Source organism: Salmo salar, chromosome ssa02 (genome assembly GCF_905237065.1).
Source record: "Salmo salar chromosome ssa02, Ssal_v3.1, whole genome shotgun sequence".
Taxonomy (NCBI): domain Eukaryota; kingdom Metazoa; phylum Chordata; class Actinopteri; order Salmoniformes; family Salmonidae; genus Salmo; species Salmo salar.
The window spans coordinates 31,292,917-31,314,793 of NC_059443.1; the positions used below are offsets into that span (position 1 = coordinate 31,292,917).

At 42.7% G+C, this 21,877-nt stretch overlaps 1 protein-coding gene across 7 annotated transcripts in view; it reads left to right on the plus strand.

Annotated features, from left to right (window-relative positions):
• LOC106579857 (protein cordon-bleu) overlaps positions 1 to 15,173 on the plus strand; it is a 78,231-nt gene extending 63,058 nt beyond the window's left edge. For 6 of the 7 annotated variants that reach the window (XM_014160227.2, XM_045702198.1, XM_045702195.1 and 3 more), the window contains 7 exons: positions 8,427 to 8,733; positions 9,500 to 9,621; positions 9,800 to 11,733; positions 11,868 to 11,987; positions 12,607 to 12,903; positions 13,030 to 13,097; positions 13,420 to 15,173. In XM_014160227.2, the coding sequence (XP_014015702.2) occupies positions 8,427 to 8,733; positions 9,500 to 9,621; positions 9,800 to 11,733; positions 11,868 to 11,987; positions 12,607 to 12,903; positions 13,030 to 13,097; positions 13,420 to 13,450 (2,879 nt within the window). In that variant the 3' untranslated portion in view covers positions 13,451 to 15,173. The remainder of the gene's footprint in view (positions 1 to 8,426; positions 8,734 to 9,499; positions 9,622 to 9,799; positions 11,734 to 11,867; positions 11,988 to 12,606; positions 12,904 to 13,029; positions 13,098 to 13,419) is intronic. The other variant, XM_045702188.1, reaches the window with a different exon arrangement.
• Positions 15,174 to 21,877: the final 6,704 nt, after the last annotated feature.

Below are 21,877 nucleotides of genomic sequence, written 5' to 3' on the forward strand. Positions count from 1 at the left end.
TACAAGGTAGTTGTTGTGGAATTGGTAGATTACTTGTTAGATATTACTGCATGGTTGGAACTAGAAGCACAAGCATTTTGCTACACTTGCATTAACACCTGCTAACCATGTGTATGTGACAAATAAATTTGATTTGATTTAGACTTCTGCTGGGAAGACCCTGTCTGACCCACAGACCTATCTAATAGACTTCTGCTGGGAAGACCCTGTCAGACCCACAGACCTATCTAATAGACTTCTGCTGGGAAGACCCTGTCAGACCCACAGACCTATCTATTGCTCACCAGGCAGAACAGCTAGACTTTCCCAAAACATAACAAAACAAATCATTATGTTCTGATCTGAAGTTGTATATTTATGGTTGTACATCATCGGTTGTACAGTCTAAGATAAATAGATGACATGCATCAATTAGGGATGATGTACTACAGGGATTTTAGATGTTTCCCCTTATTTAACCCATGTGGGCTAAAGATAATCATTGTTTATGTTCTATAATGTATATGAGCGCAGTTGTTTCCTGCCTCTCCAGCTGTGTGGAGAGAAAGAACCTCTATTGGCTCTGTTAGTAGGAATAGTGCAACCCAGATATCTCTCTACTCTCTCACATGGCACACTGCTCCTCTGTGCTCTTGTTTCCTCTTTTTGTCTGTTCTCTCTCTCTCTCCCTGCTCTGCTTCTTCTCTCTCACATCATAGTGAAAAAACAGTCCCTCAACCCAATTTTAAATGTTTGGCTCAGGCACAGAGGCTCTGTTTCTAATAGGTGGTTTTTCGATCGTTGATTCTCATCTTAAAATACATTTTCTGTCTGGAAAAAAATAGAGATTTCAACCCACTCAATTGGGGCTGTTTCAGTCAATCCACCCACCCATTGTGGTGTGTGTGTGTGTGTGTGGGTGGGTGGGTGGGTGGGTGGGTGTATATGGCTCCTCTCAGTGGGTGTGTGTGTGCGCATGTCCCCACAGTGTTTTTAAAGGGCCTGTAGGTCATCTGTTAGCCTCTGCAGGGTGTGTTTCTTACCCTACGTCTTACGTTATCTTCAGTGTGCTGACAATAGGGAATCTCTCATCTTAATCTGCTGTGTGCGGTTAAGTCCCGTAGGTAGGTACATATTTTTGTGGCGCTAGCTGTCACACCTGGAACACAGCCAATCATCTAAAGGGGCTGAGGCACAGAGTCAGTCACTCCCACAGCCAGCTCTACTCCATGCAGTCCATCAGCTGCTGAGTAAGGGATGCGTGAGGCATACGTTAACATATTGCTCACATCGCTCAGCACTGGCTGCCATTGCATCAGCCTGTTACAGGTTTTATCCCAAATGGCACCCTATTCCCTTATAGGGCACTATTTATGACAAGAGCCCTATGGGCCCAGGTCAAAAGTAGTGCACTATATAGGTAATAGGGTGCTATTTAGGACCAACACACAGTTACACCCCCGTGGCAGGCCGTTCAGCTCCAGTCCACCCATTGCCATCAGTCTTTGTCAGATTTCTCTGAATGTTTCTCTGAGTTTTCTGCTGCTGTGCGCTCATACTATGTATGTGATCACTGATATGAGTCAAAGCAGACTCCCTTTTAATATGGAAATCCAAGGTGACAATATGCTAAAAACCTATAGTCAACTGTTGACTAATTTTGATTATACACTGGTACATAAAACACCAGTTATGGAGATTCTTGTTTTGTCAAGTGGCCTACTGTTCTGAAAGCCCCTGGATGATTCGATTAAAGCAACAGTCAGTGTTTGAGCTGGCCACACTGTTTTTTCACAGAGACGTTTTGCACAAACGCAGTCCTTACAAAGTTATGTCCTGAATGTGACCAGTTTATTTTTGGATGCAATGTTCAGACATTCACAGAAGTAGCGACAGCATAACACAATCATGCAAACCGGAAAATGTAGGCTACATTAGTCCTAGTGCTAAGAGAGGAAAGATTTGACGTAACACAAGCAGTCATATTTAGCTAACAGAAACCACAATGTGAATTGGAACCCCCTAGAAATAACTATTTACAATTCATTGCATCAAGGGTGAGCTCACCATTGATGTAAATAATTGAGTAAAACACTTTCTAAAAATCGAATGTAATCCGACGATGGGTAGTGTGTGCACGCCACCCTGTTTTGTTTTTTCGTGTCAACCAAAGATAATAAGAGGAGACAAGATGAGTTTGGTCTGTTTGCAGTATGCATGTTGAAGGGGTTGTGTTGTCTACGATCATTCACTTCCCTTCATTCACTTCCAGAAGTTTACTCGAAAGATGAGTGAACCATTCCTTCTCCTCATTATAACATATTTTGTCTGACAGATGTTTACGTGACACCCAGAATGCATTGTATAATGTCAACAAACATGGCATCACACATAGCTGGCAAATAGCTTAGCATTAGCTCATCATAATCAGTACAACCTTCAAAAAAGTATTTTACATACATCAAAGGTGTCCATTACAATCTATGCAATGATCACCAATATTTGAAACGTGAATAAAACTGTAAATACATTATGTTCAATACATACTTACTGTATGCTGCAGTAGAAAAGACAACACGATATACAGAAAATAAGGCACTTACTTTGATAGGAACGCACATATGTCCAAAGTTATTATTTGTAAGGAAAACAACGATGAAGGCAATGCGAGCACCAGCCAAAAAATGTGCCAGGGGGAAAAAGTTTGTAAGACTGCGCAAATATCTGCATATTTGATCTGGGGAAGTGCTTGGGCTCTCCTCGAAGAGAGAGGTTTGTCCGGCTCAGTAAAGCCTCAAACATAAATTGTCTGCTACAGGGCTACTTTTATGTGAATTAATGAGGAGGCGGAACACACCTCAACTCAAACTGTTGTTAGAAAATAATTTGAAATTGACAAGTTGAAACGGCCTATAGATAATTAGCAGGCAGCGTGGGTTAACTGTCCTGTTGCGTATCAATCATATTTTGGAACAGTGCATTCTAACGTCAGGTGCATAACAACTCACGCTGGGGTGACCGTTAGAGATATTTGGAACTCACGGGTGAAAAGGTTAAAACTGCATCATTTTCTCTCAGCCTCATGGCAAAATGTGAACAACAGCATGAGATTAGCTATCAAGCAGCAAAATGTTTCTCTGACCCATGACAAAAAGTGTAGAATTGCAGGAAATGAGTTTTAAAATTGCAACATATTCTCAGAGCCTCATTACAAAATGTGTAGAATAGCTTTACAAATCTTCAAATTATTTTTGACACAAAATGTGTTGAAATGCAGGAAGTTAGCTGTTTTCCTAAAAAACAAATCTGTTTTTCTAAAGCGGGCCCCAAGTGGGGTAGTCCGGCCCTGGCCTGGAGTGCTTTGTGAAGCTCCATTTCTATCTTCCCTAGCTGGAGTCTGGGGCGTAGAGTCTGATGTTATCTCTGCTCTGCTCTGCTCTGCTCTGCTTAAGGGGTTCTGACTTAGAGACTCTGATCAGCAAGCAACACAATTACCACTGAGAAGCTTCCCTTCAGTAGCTTTACTGTACTTTCTCCACATACATTAAGCAGTTATAAGCAGCTTTCAGTTATTTGTTAATGTATCCATTCATTGATTGCCTTATGTATTTTGCTTATTGTTTAACCTCTATGGGACCCCTTCCCGTTCTCATCCCGGTAACGGGATTGCTTGACAAGATAGCAAAAATCTAATAATTTCAATTTCTCAAACAATCAACTATTTTACACCATTTGAAAGATAAACATCTCCTTAATCCAACCACATTGTCCGATTTCAAAGAGGCTTTACGGTGAAAGCATAAAGTTAGATTATGTTAGGACAGTACATAGACAAAAAATTACACACAGCCATTTTCAATGCAAGGACAGGCGTCACCAAAAGCAGAAAACCATCTAAAATTATGCACTAACCTTTGACAATCTTCATCAGATGACACTCCTAGGACATTATGTTAGACAATACATGCATTTTTTTGTTCTATCAAGTTCATATTTATATCCAAAAACAGCATTTTACATTGGCGCGTGACATTCAGAAAATGTATTTCCCCCAAAACTGCCGGTGAATCAGCACTACAATTTACAAAAATATTAAACTGTTATTCAAAGAATTATAGATTAACATCTGAATGCAACCGCATTGACAGATTTCAAAATAACTTTACTGGGAAAGCACACTTTGCCATAATCTGAGTACTGTGATCAGAAAAATACACTACGCAATACAGATAGCCGCCATTTTGGAGTCATCTAAATGCATAAATAGCATTAGAAATATTCACTTACCTTTAATAATTTTCATCAGAAGGCACTTCCAGGAATCCCAGGTCCACAACAAATGTTGTTTTGTTCGATAAAGTTCATAATTTATGTCCAAATAACTCCATGTTGTTAGCGCGTTCAGTAAGCTACTCAAAATGTAGAGGAAAATGTCACGACGAAAAGTCAACAAAAAAATCTATTTACGTTCGTTCAAACATGTCAAACGTTGTATAGCATCAATCTTTAGGGCCTTTATAACGTGGAACTTAAGTAATATTCCAACCGGACCCATGCATTGTCTTGAAAAACGTTTTGGAACAGAGCTACCTCTCGCGTGAAGGCGCGCCAATGAACTGACATCCTTCCCTGGGTCACCAACTTCCCAGCCTTCTCATTCGGTCTCTGTTCATCATAGACGCCTCAAACAACTTTCTAAAGACTGTTGACATCTAGTGGAAGCCTTAGGAAGTGCAAAATGAATCCTTAGTCACTGTGTGTTCAATTGGCAATGACTTGAAAAACCTACAGGCACCAGATTTTTCATTTCCTGGTTGTATTTTTCTCAGGTTTTTGCCTGCCATATGAGTTCTGTTATACTCACAGACACCATTCAAACAGTTTTAGAAACTTCAGAGTGTTTGCTATCCAAATCTACTAATAATATGCATATTCTAGTTTCTGGGCCCGAGTAGTAACCTGTTTAAATTGGGTACGTTTTTCATCCGGCCGTGAAAATACTGCCCCCTAGCCCAGACAGGTTAATGTTTAAAAAAGTAATTTCATTCTGCACAGTATGATGAACAAAGGCAATATTATTTTTAACAGTTGTATTTCCTGTTTTTTTTTATTTTAATGATCATACAGAACTCGTGTTTTTCAGTGAAACTTTCTCAAGCCTATTGATTTCCCCCATTCTAACACCCAGTGCTTGCTGCATCCTTCCTTTTCTTTAGGTGCTGAGCGTCCAGTGCCACTCAAACCTCTGCGAACCCCAGTACGGGAGCCCCCCCCAGTTAGTCATCCCCTCACCCCCTCCCTCAGACCCAGACTCCCCCGATGCCTCACCAGAGAGCCACATGGAGGAGGCCCCTCAGTGTAGGTCTCTCATCCCAGCTGACCTCCTCTACTATTGGGCTGCCTTTCCCTCCGGCAGCCAGCCACTCTCCTACCAACCTTCATGTCTTTCTCTAACTCCTCTCCTTTTTCAGTGCTGCTTCCTTCCCTGAACTTCATAGTTGTTGTTGAATGTTGAATGTCCCGTGTGGCTCAGTTGGTAGAGCATGGTGCTTGCAATGCCAAGGTTGTGGGTTTGAGTCCCAGAGGGGTCCAGTACAATGTAAAAATAAGTATGAAAATGTATGCACTAACTACTTACTGTAAGTTGCTCTGGATCAGAGCTTCTGCTAAATTACTAAAATGTTGAAGTCATTATCTGTGTGTATCACAGTTTTCTCTCTTAATGTGTAGTCCGGCTCATGTGTACATTCTATCCAGGCTTGCCACGTGGTTCATCTCCTTTGCAGTCAGTTAAACAGTTATGATGCCTCCTTTATAACAGACAGGCCGATAGGCCAGCTGAGCCCAATGCTGAAAGTCAGCTGTGACAGTGAAGTTCCTTGTATCCCAAATGGTACCCTATTCTCTATATAATGCTCTTCTTTTGACCAGGGCCTATAGGGCTCTGTTCAAAAGTAGTGCACTATATAGGGAATAGTGTGCCATTTAAGACGCAACGTTAATCAACCTGTGAGGTTTTCATCCCATGTTTTTTTTTATCTCCTGCTGTCTGTAAAAGGCTGTGATTTTCTGTTTCTGTTGTCAGGCTGCGATAGCGGCAACTTCTTTCTCCAGGGCTCCAGAACACCTTTATCTACCCTGTCCTAGTTCTATCTTATGTCTTCTTCTTTTCCCTCTCTCTGCCTCTCCCCTCCACAGTCTACTGCTGTGCCCCTGTCCGTTTCCCGTTCTCCAAGCCTCGGTGAACAGACACAGACTGCTCTGGCCTGCCGTCCTCTCACTGTCTTCCTCTACCACCACCTCTCCTCTCTCGCTTCTTCTACACCTTCGTCTCTTCCTGCTGGACCTCTGCTCCTTCCATCCTTCTTATTCTGTTCTTAGAACTGCCCCTTGAACTGACTTTCTTCCCCATCTCGACACTTTCAAATCCCTCCATTGTGGAATGTGGCTTCCTTTTCCTTGTGTTTGTGGCTTGTTTTTATAAATGTCTGTATATACAGTATAAACTATAAGCCGTTTTGTATTTCAGCTAGTTATACAGTGGTTGGTACGGTAGAGAACTAAGAGGAGCGTGATGTGTGAGGGCTGATGGGGACAGGGATGTGTGTGATCACTAGGCTGTTTAAGTGCAGATGAGATAGCCATACATGTATTGAGTGTGGAGTGATTGATGGAGACATTTTGAAATGAGGCTATAAGGAAAGTCATACGATATCTCCAAATCAATGATTTGATGGTGGTGGTATAGGTTTCTATATAATTGCTTAGTGTTTGTAATGGTTAGTAACTAGAAACCAGGCTGTTGTTTCTCTGCATGCTGATTGGTTGTCTCCATTAAGGAGTGACCAATAAATCAATCCTTCTTTTGAGATGAACTCCTGGGACATTGGTTAGTATTAGTGGGTTTGTGAGAAGCGTCTTTACTGCGACAACAAATCAGTGGTGAGAAGTTATGATAGCTATATAGAAGACACTCTTGTTTACATGTTTTTAGCTTTTAAGTTGGATGTGTGAGTGAGTGAAATAAATAACTCCAGATATTCAGCCCTCCTTTAAGTGCCTTTGTCAATATCAGCATTCATGTGGGTTTTTAATTGTGTTATATTGTACAAAAAAGCACTTTAAAAACATGTTTATCATCACAAGTGCAAAATTAGCATGACAGATCAATGACATCAAGGATTTCCTTGAAATGGACAAGCATGAAAACATGAATATTTTATCATTTCATTTAACATTAAAGACTTTAAAGACCACTTGTTTATTGAGGCCATGAGGAAATGATTTGTGATTGGGATTTTGTTCTGTGTGTGTGCTGGTAATGTGGCTTAGTGTGTTTCAGTATGTTGTGGATAGAGAGATGATATATGTCTATGACTGGATGTGGGTGAGAGAGTGTTACTGGCACAGAGAGAGTTACTGCCAGAGAGTCTTGACTTGGTTTGTGCATGGTTTGGGTTTATGTGATGGGAGCAAGCATGAGTTCATGTTTGTGTAAGATTTTGTTTTGGATAGGGATATACTGTGCATGTGCTTGAGGTTGAATGCGAGAATGTTTTTGGCTGTTTTGGGTAAAGTCAGTGTGTGTCTGGTGATTTAGGGAGAGTGTGTGTGCTGGCTGTGGTCGCAGCTGGCATGACTAAGCCAGTGCTGGGAAAGGGTTGGGAGGGCCACTCTGTGTGAGTCACTGGATCTCCAGGAACAGGCTCTCTTCACCATTACAGCTCTGCCTGAAGTTGACAGGCCCAGCTCACACACACACACACACACACACACACACACACACACACACACACACACACACACACACACACACACACACTGGAGACACACTGGGGCCAAGGTCACTCAGGGGTTAGGTGGCTTTAAATCATCTCTCTAACGACTTCTCAGTGATGTGCTCTGCATGCTGGCTGGATAATACTGGAAAGCTAATAAATGGAACATATACATTAATGCTCCTGCTTTTGGCTTGATGATAAGTGAGACGTTATACAATCTAAATGTTTTGCTCCAAAGCCAAGTGGGAGACCATAGGACTACGGTATATGATGCAACATGTCAATATCGTTCATGGCAAATACTGAGTACAGGATCATAAGGTATGTTTAAGCCTGCCCATCAGCGTAGACGTTTCATTGAGCCACAAGTATGTGTGTGTGTCTCAGAATGTAAGTCTAGCTAACATTGTATAATAACATTTCTCTCACTCTTCCCCTCTCTGCTTCCCTCCTTTCTCTGTCATGCACATGCTTGTACAACCTCTTGTTTTGTTGCTGTGAACTGTTCTTCTCAATAGACCACAGATAAAATTGTAACTAGATCAGCTTATTTTGCGTCATTATACAGCTTTCTTCTGTCAGTTGATAATACTGATAATAATACTGATGATTATGCTGTTGATGATGATGATGATCATGTCTACCACCCCTCTGCCCGGACCCCAGCTTGGCTGCACTCTCGGCGGCTCTCTGTGGCAGGACCCCAGACCCCAGACACAGAGGCGGAGGAGACTTTATCCATGGGCAGCAGTGGCAGCTTCCAGGACCAGGGCTATGCAGCCTCCGAGGGCATGGCTGAGGACTCTGGCCTGGTCAGCTCCCCCTCAGCCTCTGACACCACTCACCCTACCTTCCCAGACGGGAGCCTCTCCCTGGGCTCTTCTGGCTCCTCTCACCCCATGATCCATCCCCTCACCAAGGACTGTTCTAGTGATAGTGACGAGGGCTGTGCCACGTGGGGCTCCAGACACAGGTACTGTAACTGTACTGCCACTCACCTGCTCTGCTCAGTGCATTATCATAGCAATGTTCAGGGTGCACACTTAGCACTGCTTTTCAATTATTAATTCTTAGTTATCCTACCCTTATGCACTTACTACTACTAGCCTTGTTGCAGACCCTAGCTAAAGCTGCTTTTCTCATTGTAAGGGTACCTAGTCTTAGATGGCCCAGTCAACCAACTAACTCCCTCCTCGCTCTCAGTTCTGCCTCGCGTCTCTCACTATTTAGTCAGCTATCTCACGTCTCTGCACCGGCTCGTTTTTAAAGGCCTGTTTTACTGCGCCAACAGTGCTTCCTGACTGAGTCACTGCAGTCCACATGTGTTGAAGCTAAGGGGCTACCTTCCAAAGTCTGCAGCGTCACTTAAATCTGCTGGGCTCTAAAGTGAGGGTTTTGGGGTTTTTAGCAGGAAAATAGACTCTACCTATTCTGCAGGAGGAAAGTTATCTTTGGCTTGGCCAAGAAGAGCAGGGATATAACCCCTATGCCTTTTTAATTTTAGTTTAGAAAATAAACACATGAATAAAATAGAGGAATGCTCAGTGGACACCTTGAACTAAGTGTGAAAGAAATATAAACTCGAAAACACAAGTACTATGAATAAATATTTCAAGGGCAGCAGACTCCACCATCATCTAAATGTAACTTTCGCATTTTTGAGTTAACTTGAGTTCTCCATTTATGCTACCTGCAAAACAGTTCAAAACTTAACTTGTATTACCCCCCTCCTCCCTTAGACACAGCAGTGATATCAGCCACAATGACAAAGCAGGCAAAACAAAGGACATCTATGAAGAGGACCCAGAGCTCACCGCTCAGCTCAACCAGACTCTGGCTGATCTGGATGCTGATCTAGCAAGTGAGCTTTTAGTAGAACACAAATTCAAAGAAAACATGTTTCATTGTCCATCAAATGCACATGAATTACGTACTGGAGACATCCTGGAAACCACAATGGATGCACAAATAAATATTTGTTGTATAGTCAGTAAGCAGGCCGGCTAACACATGTATTTTCATTTGTCCATGTCCACTAGATATAAGTCACATAGATGCGGTTTCAGTGCAAGAGCACCCCTACGTGATGTCCACTGAGAGCAATGATATCCCAGTGTCTGTGGTGGATATGGAGGTCCCAGTCACAGCCATAGATGAAGTCCTGGAGGACTACGAGACACAGAGCATGACGGATCACCAAGCCACACTAATGAGTAGCTCTCAAACAACAGACAAAGACCTGAACCACAGTCATCATCATTCAAGTGTTGGTGGCATACAGAACAAAAACAACAACGCCTGTACGTCTGACGGCTCCAGCAAAGTCAGCTCTGCTCAACCACAGCCCGTGCAGCGCCTCAAATCACCAGGGAAGAAGCTTGCCAATGGCACTGCGGGGAAAGACCGTACAGCAGTGGTCTCTAAGACTAAAGTGGAAGTTCAAAGACGGGAGTCCACTGAGGGAGCTGAGAGGAACGCCTCACCTGTCAACAGCTCTCCCGCTGTCCTGGAGAGCCATTCCAAGTCCCCTGAGGAAGAGGTTCCCACCTATAGAGGCCACGCTGCCTCCCAGTCACACATGAAAATCACCTGTAGCCCAGTCTCTCGATTCGGTATGAAGACATTCACCATCGTCCCTCCCAAGCCATTAGTTGCAACCCAGCCTCAGAAGCCAGCAGAGGCCACGGCCACTCTGACAGCAGGTGCCATTAGAATTGACGATCAGGGTAACATGGTCAAAGTGGCCATCGCCCGAAACAAGTTTGGCGGTTCCTCTGAGTCTGGGATCAACGAAGATGACTCCGTCTCACCACTCCTGGGGAAAGCCAAAGCCTTCTGGAGCTCCACGGAGAAGCAGGACACTTCTACACCTTCGGTCCCCACTAGTAGAGGGCCTGTCCCTTTCACAAAGACCCAGAGCCCAGAGCCTGATGTCCCTAAAACCACCCTACGGGTCGTAGCCTCTGACCCACCTGCAGCCAAGGCAACACCTAAGGCCTCTGAACCTGTAGCCAAGATGACACCTAAGGAAACATGCAAAGATGTTGTTGAGGTAACAAAGGGCGTCTCACAGGAAGCAGAGGGCAAGGTTCCAGTTTCAGAGATGCCTGTGCAGCAGCAGCAGCCTATGAAATTGAACCCTGGTATTCTCCAAGATCAGAAGAGAAACCTTTCTTTCCTCAAGCCGTCCAGGAGAACATCCAGTCAGTACATAGCTTCTGCCATTGCTAAATCCGCTGTGAAGCCCACCATGGCCAAAGCTGACAACATCCAAGAAGTAACAGGAGAGTTGTCTGTCCCCGTGAGAAAGCCACCTGGCAGTTACGGCTATCAGAAAGAGGGTCGATCCTTTCATGTAAATCCACAGCGGTCCTCTGGTACATCTACTAATGTACCAGTGAAGAAGGAGAGCAGCTCTGGGTCTGTGTCCTGTCACGCCAGTGCTAAATGTTACCCTGAAAACCTCACAGCAGAGAAACGGGTAGTCTCTGGTGAGTCGACGCAAGGAGTGGACCGGAGTGGTTATAGGAGCAGTTCTACCCTGCGAGGTGGAGGAGGGAGCTCCAAGTTACTGGACTCTGATACAGTAGCCAATAACACTAAGCAGCATGGGTACAACAGTACCGGTCCCAGACAGCAGACACCGATGACACCCCCACCACCAGCACCACAATCCCCCACTAAACAGGTACCTGCCGTCTCCAAGCCCTTGCAGGGTCCACCACCTGCACAGAGCAGATCAGAGACAGTAGGTCCCAAAGGTCCTCCAGCCCTGGCAAAGAAGCCTGAACCACCGCAATCGGCTGCAGCTGCTGCCAGCAATGACCTCCCAGAGCCCCAGCAGGTCAGTCTGTTTGGGCCGGTGAAGAAGTTCAAACCTGTGATCATGAAGTCGGTCCAGATGGACACGTCGCTACACACCACTCTGATGTCGGCCATCCAGTGTGGGGATGGGAAGGAGAGGTTCAGAAAGGTGAGAGAGATAGTCATGCTAACTTCACAAAGATCACTGTCTTTTATTTTTAAAGTGGAAGTCTACAGCTACTTATAATGAGTGTAATGTAGGGGGTTGGTTTCTAATTTCCCTGATTTTCCCTGTCGGACTAGATATCGGACTCAAGTGCAAGCAGCACTTTGAAGAAATCGTTCTTTGTTGAGGAAGAGAATGAGCGATGTGCGCTACTGGCAGCCATTAGAGGCCAAAGTAACTCTGCAGGGCTAAAGAAGGTAAGCTATAGCCAAGAGTCAGACAGTGTTTTGCATTGGTTTTGCAATGTCTTGACGTAGCACAGAGGATCTGTTCCATGTCAGTGAATAGCTCATTTCAGGAGAACAAGCAGCACTATGTTTATTATATATATATGAGTCTATTTGCGTTCCCCTTGAATGTGATGTGGTTTGTTTTCATGTAAGGACCATGGTGAAATGAGAGGAGGAAATGTGTAGTTGTGAGGGAGGCCCGATGTGGTGAGCTTTAGAATGTTCCTGCCCAGCTCACCAGCAGGAATCTCAGAAATGTGCATTACTAAATCAGGTTCTCAGGGCAATAACATGGAATTTAGGTTTGATAAAAAAAGAATGGAATGTTTGATGGGAGTTCTTGATTCTGTTCCTTAGCTACCTGTTAAATTTAGTTTGAGGAGCTAAAGTAGATCCAGGCTAGTGGCAGCTTAACTTAGAGTTGCAAAGCTGTTTGAAATGCTTTTTAACCTTTGTTTTGCTGCCTAGTAAACCACTGGGGTTAACAAGGTATAAGAGGGAAGTTGTGTGTGTATGCGTGTGAAAGCAGCCGTCAAGTGGGTCTATGTATCTGGACTGCCATTGTTTCCCTCTCTACGCTCCACAGACCATATCCCAGGCTGCAGAGGAGCTTGACAAGTTCAGGAAGACCGAGGAGGAGAACAGAACTCTGTGTGATGCCTTCCCTGCCATGCCTCTCCCTCCTCCATTTGTGCCTCCGCCACCTCCACCCCCCTCTATGCTCCCTCCTCCTCCTCCTCCTCCTCCTCCTGGCCCTCCCTCCACTCAGCCCAAGCCCACTATGATGGGGGTGCCCCTGGGGACTGGGGGGAATCCCGCTCTGGCCCGGGATGCAATGCTGGAGGCCATCCGATCTGGCTCTGCAGCTGAGCGCCTGAAGAAGGTAGAGTATCTTCTGTACTGCAGGCAACCACACTAACAATACAATAGCAACACCACAAAAGAGGGAGACAGTTATTGGGAGCGAGTTTAGTCATCAAGTTACAGGTTGTCAATTCCATGTTTTCAGATAGAGAAAATGGAGGTGATCACAAATTACCCATTGTGCATGCACTCATATGGGAACTCACCAGCCAGGTGACTACCCACCATTTCTCACCTAGTATTACCTTGTCTTTTGTTGCAACATGTCTGTGACGGAACAAAGAACTCCTGGGAAACATTCTGTGCTAGCTGGAGACCAAGATTCCATCACGTAGTTCCACAGTCTGTGGGGCTGTGCAGCTTGAGCAATGTATTGTTCCATTAGATTAATCAATGAGAGAAATACAATAAAAACACTTCCATTCTTCACAAAATAGTCTACTTCTTGCATGATCTTAACTTTAACTCAATGTCAGGCATTTTTTAATTGGTACAAAAATAACACTGGTTTTCATGTTTCATCTATTTTATTCAGGTCAATGCCCCGACAAAAACAGTTCAAGTGAACGGTAGACTTGGTACTATACACGCAGCATCATCCCTCTCACAAGGACAATAAAGAATCTTCCAGAATGATTCCAGAACATCTTGCAAACCGTCTGATTAGAATCGTCATAGGCAGCCAAATAATATATGTTATCTTTCACCTTAATTTATCACTGTCCTTGTGTATATGTATCCAGTTATTTGTACTTGAATAGTTGCAATAACTGGAAAGATGAATCACTGTACAAAAGCATGTGCCAATAACTTTTGTTGCTTTGGAATATTTAATAGCTGCTCTTGCTAATAATAATAATAATAATAATCTTAGGAAATTATTTTTGTTCTTTTATTTTTTTAAACTTTTTAATACTAGTCCCCATGGAACTGATAACTCATGCTGTCTTACTGTCAGTTATATTTGATTATTACATATTATATATTCCATGTCGTAGGATGCAGTGGATCAGACTCCTTGATATAGTGCAATGAGTAACACCGGCCAAGCATGAGGAAAATTTGGCTCCAAGGGACTCTCCTCTCCAGGTGGTGATTATGGATGTATCCCAAATGGCATGCTATGCCCTAAATAGTACACTACTTTTGACCAAAGCCCTATGGGCCCTGGACAAAAGTAGTGCACTATATAGGGAATAGGGTACCATTTGGAACGCATGACCATTTGGAACGCATAGTTTATTTAGCAAAGCTCTGGGTTTTTAGATCTCATCTATGCTGCTGTTCAACCTTTACATGTTTTTATTCTTTGATTTATAATGCCTCTTAATATATTTATTTTGATCTTCAGAGAAAAGATTACTAACATATCCTTTCTTGACATTACAAAATAATTTTTGAAGCATTTCTGTTTGTGTAACTATTGGTGAATAATATCACCATGACTTTACCATGATTAGTTTACTAATCAATAGATATATGAGTAACGAACAAGAGGTATGGGCTGTTACTCCATTTTCAGAAAAAAAGTCTGATAACTATTTGCTATGATTTGATTGTTTATTTAATCACAAAGTGTTCCATGTTGTTTGCATGGGGCTCCAGTGCACAGCTTTTTGTTGTTGTATTCAACAGTAGATGTGATGTGCAGTACTGTACATGAGCTTGTCTCTCTAGACGTTTTATGGCATTACTATTGTAGTTGAAAGAAAGCAAAAGTGAATATTATAATATATTTTATAAATGAAGTACTATCAATATTGATCAGAATGACTGAATGATAGACTTAAAGGGCCACCCAGTGTAAAGCATGAAAATAGGGACCACAAGATTCTAGACTGGTCTGTCAAAAGATGGATTCATAGGTTGTCCAGTTCCTTAAAATTCAGTTTAGATGTTTACTTATGTTCTAGATCAGGGGTACTCAACTCTTACCCTACGAGGTCTGGAGACTGCTGGTTTTCTGTGTTATCTGATAATGAATTGCACCCACCTGGTGTCCCAGGTCTAAATCAGTCACTGATTAGAGAGTTCCTTTGTTTTTTTCCATTGTTCCTGTCTTCGAGGTCCCAAGTTGAGTTTGAGGCTAGAAAGTTGTATATTTTGTAAACTACAGATCAATTATTACAGTAATAAACTGTTGTTAAAATTGGAAATAAACAGAATAATATGAATCCAATAAAATTGAGTTTTATAAGCTGTTGCTTTTTTATGTTTTTGGAAGAATTTTACATTTTATTTGATCTGCAAATTATATATTTTTTTCAATAAATGATTTTTGTAACCATGCAACAGTTTTTCTTCTGTACATTGATCATGAATACTGTCTATGTGCTCTTGAAATTACACTGTAGCTATAAGTACAGTGTAACTACTTGCAGTAATCCTAACTAGGATTGGGGTTGCACATTTTGGGGAATATTCAGAGGTGGAAATTTTCCGTGGGAATATATTGGAATTAACGGAAATATATGCAAATTAATAGTATTATATATTTACCATATCATATGGAGACAGAAACATAAACCTTATCATAAGTATACATAATTGCAAATGATTAAATTCTTCCAAAAGAAATGTAAAAAACTATTTAGTTACTAATTTGAACTTTAATTAAATCAGTTGTCTCTTCACATGGGATGATTTCACTGAACAACAAAAGAAAGGGAATATTGAATGATCCCCAATGATCCATCGCATCTCCCCAAAACGTTTTCAACATTCATCTAGAAACTAAAGCTTTGGTTGTCTTCCTCTCAGGCTTCCATGTCTTCTCCCTGGACCTTCATGTCCACCTCTTGAACATCAGACTCTGAGGCCTCATCTTCACTGTCATTTTCCAACCTTGTTGAGGATGGCTCGTTGTCAGGCTCAAAAAGCCTCACATTTGCCTGGATGGCCAACAATGTTTCAACCCTTGTATTGGTCAGCCTGTTGCGTGCTTTGGTGTGTGTGTTCCCAAAAAGGACCAGTTGCGCTCTGAGGTGGCTGATGTTGGTGGGATTGGGAGGAGGATGGAGGCAACAGGGGAAAGAGCCTCAGATCCACAAAGTCCCTTCCACCAGGTGGCTGATGAGATATGTTGGCACGACTGCCATATTGCATCTCCATCCCAAACGCCTTGCTTGGAAGTGTACTTCGCAAGACTGCCAAGAACCTTGCCCTCATCCAGGCCAAGGTGGCGAAACATGGTATTGATGACACCATAGGCCTTGTTGATCTCTGCACCAGACAGGATGCTCTTGCCAGCATACTTGGGGTCCAACATGTACACTTCGTCATGTATGGGCTTCAGGCAGAAGTCTTCACGCTTTTTGACGTATTTCAGAACTGTAGTTTCCTCTGCTTGGAGCAACAGTGATGTGGGCAGGGCAGTACATATTTCTTCTCTTACATCTGCAAGCAGAGTCTGAACTTCAGACAGGATGGCATTGTCTCCCTCAATCTGTGCAATGGCAACTGCTATAGGTTTCAGGAGTTTCAGGCTGCTTACCACCGTCTCCCAAAATACATCATCGAGGAGGATCCTCTTGATGGGGCTGTCCATATCGGCAGACTGTGATATGGCCATTTCTTGGATAGAGTCTTCCCCTCCAGGAGACTGTCAAACATGATGACAACACCACCCCATCGGGTGTTATTGGGCAGCTTCAATGTGGTGCTCTTATTCTTCTCACTTTGCTTGGTGAGGTAGATTGCTGCTAAAGCTTGAAATACCTAACCATTTGTTTGGCTCTCTTGTAGAGTGTATCCATTGTTTTCAGTGCCATGATGTACTTGAGGAGCAGATTCAATGCATGAGCAGCACAACCAATGGGTGTGATGTGAGGGTAGGACTCCTCCACTTTAGACCAAGCAGCCCTGATGTTCACAGCATTGTCTGGCACCAGTGCAAATACCTTATGTGGTCCAAGGTCATTGATGACTGCCTTCAGCTCATCTGCAATGTAGAGACCGGTGTGTCTGTTGTCCCTTGTGTCTGTGTTCATGTAGAATACTGGTTGAGGGGTGGAGATGATGTAGTTAATTATTCCTTGCCCTCGAACATTCGATCAATACAGTCTGCTTTCTCTATGATTTGCTTGACCTTCACTTGAACTCTGTTGAACTCTGCATCCAGCAAATGAGTAGATAAAGCATGTCTGGTTGGAGGGGTGTATGCTGGGCAAAGAACATTCAGAAATCTCTTCCAATACACATTGCCTGTGAGCATCAGAGGTGAACCAGTTGCATACACAGCTCGAGCAAGACATTCATCAGCATTTCTCTGACTACGTTCCTCCATTGAGTCAAAACGTCTGATTCCAGGAGGACCGTGAGCTGTTGCTATCGATAAGGTGTCTGATTCATCATTTTCACCTTGAATAGAAGTAGAGGGACTTTTTTCAGAGGTTGTGAGTGCTGAGACGACTTTATGCACTTAGCCAGATGATTCTTCATCTTTGTTGCATTCTTCACATATGATTTGGCACAGTATTTGCAAATGTACACAGCTTTTCCTTCTACATTAGCTGCAGTGAAATGTCTCCACACATCAGATAGTGCTCGTGGCATTTTCCTTTAAAGAAAAAAATTGTAAAAAAAAATATAAATACAATTCCATATACAGATAAATAGATAAGCAGTTAGATGAAACAACACCTTTGTAAGATAAATGTTTTAATGAAACATGTATGGAAAAAGGTGAATTAACACTCCTCAGATAGCAGGCTCAAGCAAGCTAAAACCCACATGGTAGCAAAAACGAACAGAAATTGTTAACAAGTTAGAAATGATTTAAACACACTTTGCTGTAGGCTACTATTTACTAGTTAACAAAAAATGATATGTGTCATATAAAATATATTTACCCCACCCAGTATTGCAATCAAAACTTACCAGAAAGCATGTAGTCCTTGGCTCAGACAGTGTAGTAGTGTGGGCTCAATAGCATCTCATTAGTGTGCAAGATCTTGAGAATCAGCTGTACATGTGATGGAAGGGTGCACTGCACATGTGATGTGCATGCAGAGGGTTGCAATTCCATTCAATTGGGGATAGTTTAACCAAAATATGGCACAACACCTAGAATTGTCTTATGTGTATCCCACAAAAAAGGTTCAATGTTATAAATAAACGTTTTTTATGAATTTAAGCAAAATTCCCCAAATTCCAGGGCTTAACTTCCCATGGAAAATTTCCGTAAATTTATAAGAAAGTTTCCGACCCTTTGCAACCCTAACCATCTCCCTCACCCTAATCCTAAATACAGTGTAAGTACAATGTAACAATGAGCTTGAACTCTGAACAATGAACTCTGCAGGGGAACATTATGTATGTGTGTATATGTACAGTTGAAGTCAGAAGTTTACATACACCTTAGCCTAATACATTTATACTCAGTTTTTCACAATTCCTGACATTTAATCCTACTAAAACTTCCCTGTCTTAGGTCAGTTAGGATCACCACTTTATTTTAAGAATAGTAGAGAGAATGATTTATTTCAGCTTTTATTTCTTTCATCTCATTCCCAGTGGGTAGGAAGTTTACATACACTCAATTAGTATTTGGTAGCAATTGCCTTTAAATTGTTTAACTTTGGTCAAACATTTCAGGTAGCCTTCCACAAGCTTCCCACAAGAAGTTGGGTGAATTTTGGCCCATTCCTCCTGACAGAGCTGGTGTAACTGAGTCAGGTTTGTAGGCCTTGCTCGCACACGCTTTTTCAGTTCTGCCCACAAATTTTCTATAGGAATGAGGTCAGGGCTTTGTGATGGCCACTCCAATACCTTGACTTTGTTGTCCTTAAGCCATTTTGCCACAACTTTGTAAGTATGCTTGGGGTCATTGTCCATTTGGAAAACCCATTTGCGACCAAGCTTTAACTTCCTAACTGATGTCTTGAGATGTTGCTTCAATATATCCACATAATTTTCCATCCTCATGAAGCCATCTATTTTGTGAAGTGCCTCAGTCCCTCCTGCAGCAAAGCACCCCCACAACATGATGCTGCCACCCCCGTGCTTCATGGTTGGGATGGTGCTCTTCGGCTTGCAAGCCTCCCCCTTTTTCCTCCAAACATAACGATGGTCATTATGGCCAAACAGTTCAATTTTTGTTTCATCAGACTAGGGAACATTTCTCCAAAAAGTACAATCTTTGTCCCCATGTGCAGTTGCAAACAGTAGTCTGGCTTTTTAATGGCGGTTTTGGAGCAGTGGCTTCTTCCTTGCTGAGCGGCCTTTCAGGTTATCTCGATATAGGACTCGTTTTACTGTGGATATAGATACTTCTGTACCTGTTTCCTCCAGCATCTTCACAAGGCCCTTTGCTGTTGTTCTGGGATTCATTTGCACTCTTCGCACCAAAGTACATTCATCTCTAGGAGACAGAACGCGTCTCCTTCCTGAGGGGTATGATGGCTGCGTGGTCCCATGGTGTTTATACTTGCATACTATTGTTTGTACAGATGAACGTGGTACCTTCAGGCGTTTGGAAATTGCTCCCAAGGATGAACCAGACTTGTGGAGGTCTACAATTTTTTTCTGAGGTCTTGGCTGATTTCTTTTGATTTTCCCATGATGTCAAGCAAAGACGCACTGAGTTTGAAGGTAAGCCTTGAAATACATCCACAGGTACACCTCCAATTGAATCAAATTATGTATATTAGGCTATCAGAAGCTTCTAAAGCCATGCCATCATTTTCTGGAATTTTTCAAGCTGTTTAAAGGCACAGTCAACTTAGTGTATGTAAAATTTTGACCCACTGGAAATAATCAGTCTGTAAACAATTGTTGGAAAAATGACTTGTGTCATGCACAAAGTAGATATCCTAACCGACTTGCCAAAACTATAGTTTATTAACAAGAAATTTGTGGAGTGGTTGTAAAACGAGTTTTAATGACCCCATCCTAAGTGTATGTAAACTTCCGACTTCAACTATATGTATTGATCGTTTGGTAGTGTAGCAAGCTCTTGAGTCATGGTGCAGCTAATCTAACATAAAGTAGATGTGTTTCTCATTTGGTTGTTGGCTGTGGTTATTGTTGGCCTTATGAAATCTGGATGCCAAACAGACCTCTTTCTTATGATGCCACCAGGCTTACATGTTGTTTTGAGAGGATTGCCACATCAGAGCTCTCCCAACTATTCCAAGCTACTCTGAACCATGACTCATCATGTGGTCATAACTGTCATGTAACTTTACCTAAACTGTATTCCCTGACCCTACGTTTAGGTTTCCCCAAAAATCCTATACATGGCCACCTGGGCCCTAACCTTTCAACGTTTGCAGGTCTGAACAGTCTGGATAGGTATAATCAGGGTTGTGGTGGTTTATTACACTATATTGATTCCATCTTACAGATCTACACAGTTAGGGCCAAGGCGAAGGGGTTAGTGAGAGAACTGAGATCGGCAATGGGACCACAATGTCCCCTCGCTTCAGCTTCACAGGCTCCCTGCTATGCTTTGCCTGATCTGTCTCTCAAAGGCCGGGCAGGCCCACAAAAAGTAGGTGATCTGGGTATTGGGTTTCTGGGATTGGGTTTCTGTGTCTGTTGTCTGCCATGCGATCCAGATTTCACCATCTACAGATAGAGAAAGTATGTTTCCCAAATGGCACCCTATTCCCTCTACTACCCTATGGGCCCTGGTTAAAATTAGTGCTCTGTAAAGGGAATAGGGTGTAATTTGGGACGCTACCAAAGAGTATAATCCTCTCCACACTGTAGGTCTGTAAATTCCTGCTGACCCACAGGCCCTCTGTCGGTCAGAATTCCTGCTCATTTGTGGCCATTCTCTGTCTTACGAAACTAACTGCAGCAAGACAGAGTGCTTGGTTGGTTCCAAGCCAACGGCCGCCACAACCTTTAATGCAGAAAAACAAATCTCTTTCTAAATCAAGACTTACTGGCAGCTCATGACACAGTATAGAAGAAGGTAGTGGTGAACTCACAGCATTCATGGTTGAGGAGGATGATGGCTATCAATACTTTGTCTTAACACCATTTCCATGTGTTACTTTTGCAAATAAGATTCCTGCAATATCACATTTTATTTATCATGTACACAGTTTTCATCAGGTATCAAAGTTGCAGCAAAATGCCTGAACATCCTTGTAATGAAAAACTTGGGAAGAGCAAATGCAACCATGTTCACATCAGCCTCGGCTCCCAGGATTGGCCAAAGTGAAAGCCTGTGACAGAGGTTATGTTCACATGGGCCTAATGCATGAATAATGTTACAGGGAGGAAATCTGATCCAAGGTGTGACGTGATGTTGTATCTGTGTACAATGCCCTTTTTGCATTGTGGCGTGTTTGGCAGGGTCACACAGTATGGACCCACTGTTGTTCTTTTCACCCAGATACTGCAGGTCCGGGACGGGTCCTCTGTCTTCCCCATCCCGTCATTAGGCAGGCTCAACTGGGGAAAGTTCCAGACTTACAACCTTTTGCACTACAGACTCTGAATTATTTCCCATGGTTGAGTTCATGGAGTAAATCATATTTTAGGTGTCTTACTAGAATAATCAGATTGATAAATCACATACTGTGGCATATTAATAGCACACATTTGCACAATTATATGAAGGAAATTATACTCTCCACAAAGGTTAGTGTGGGACATGTAACCCCCGTAGGCCTATTGCAACACAGTGCTTGGAGGGGAAAATACCAAAACACTGCATAGGAGTAGGGAAAGGTAACTCCAGAGCATTGAACTCTTGATTTGACTTTTATGCAACAGGGCCAATAGGAGATTATGAAATTGAAAAACAACAGCTGTACATTTTGTAGTGTACCCCAAAATCCTACAGTTCCATATGTAATTCTATGGTGTACGCTTACTTCCGACTCACTCATTTACAGTAGCTTGATGTAATAATAATATATGCCATTTAGCAGGCGCTTTTATCCAAAGAGGCTAAAGTTATGTGTGCATACATTTTTACATATGTGTGGTCCAGGGAATCAAACCCACAACCCTAGTGGTGCAAGCGCCACACTCTA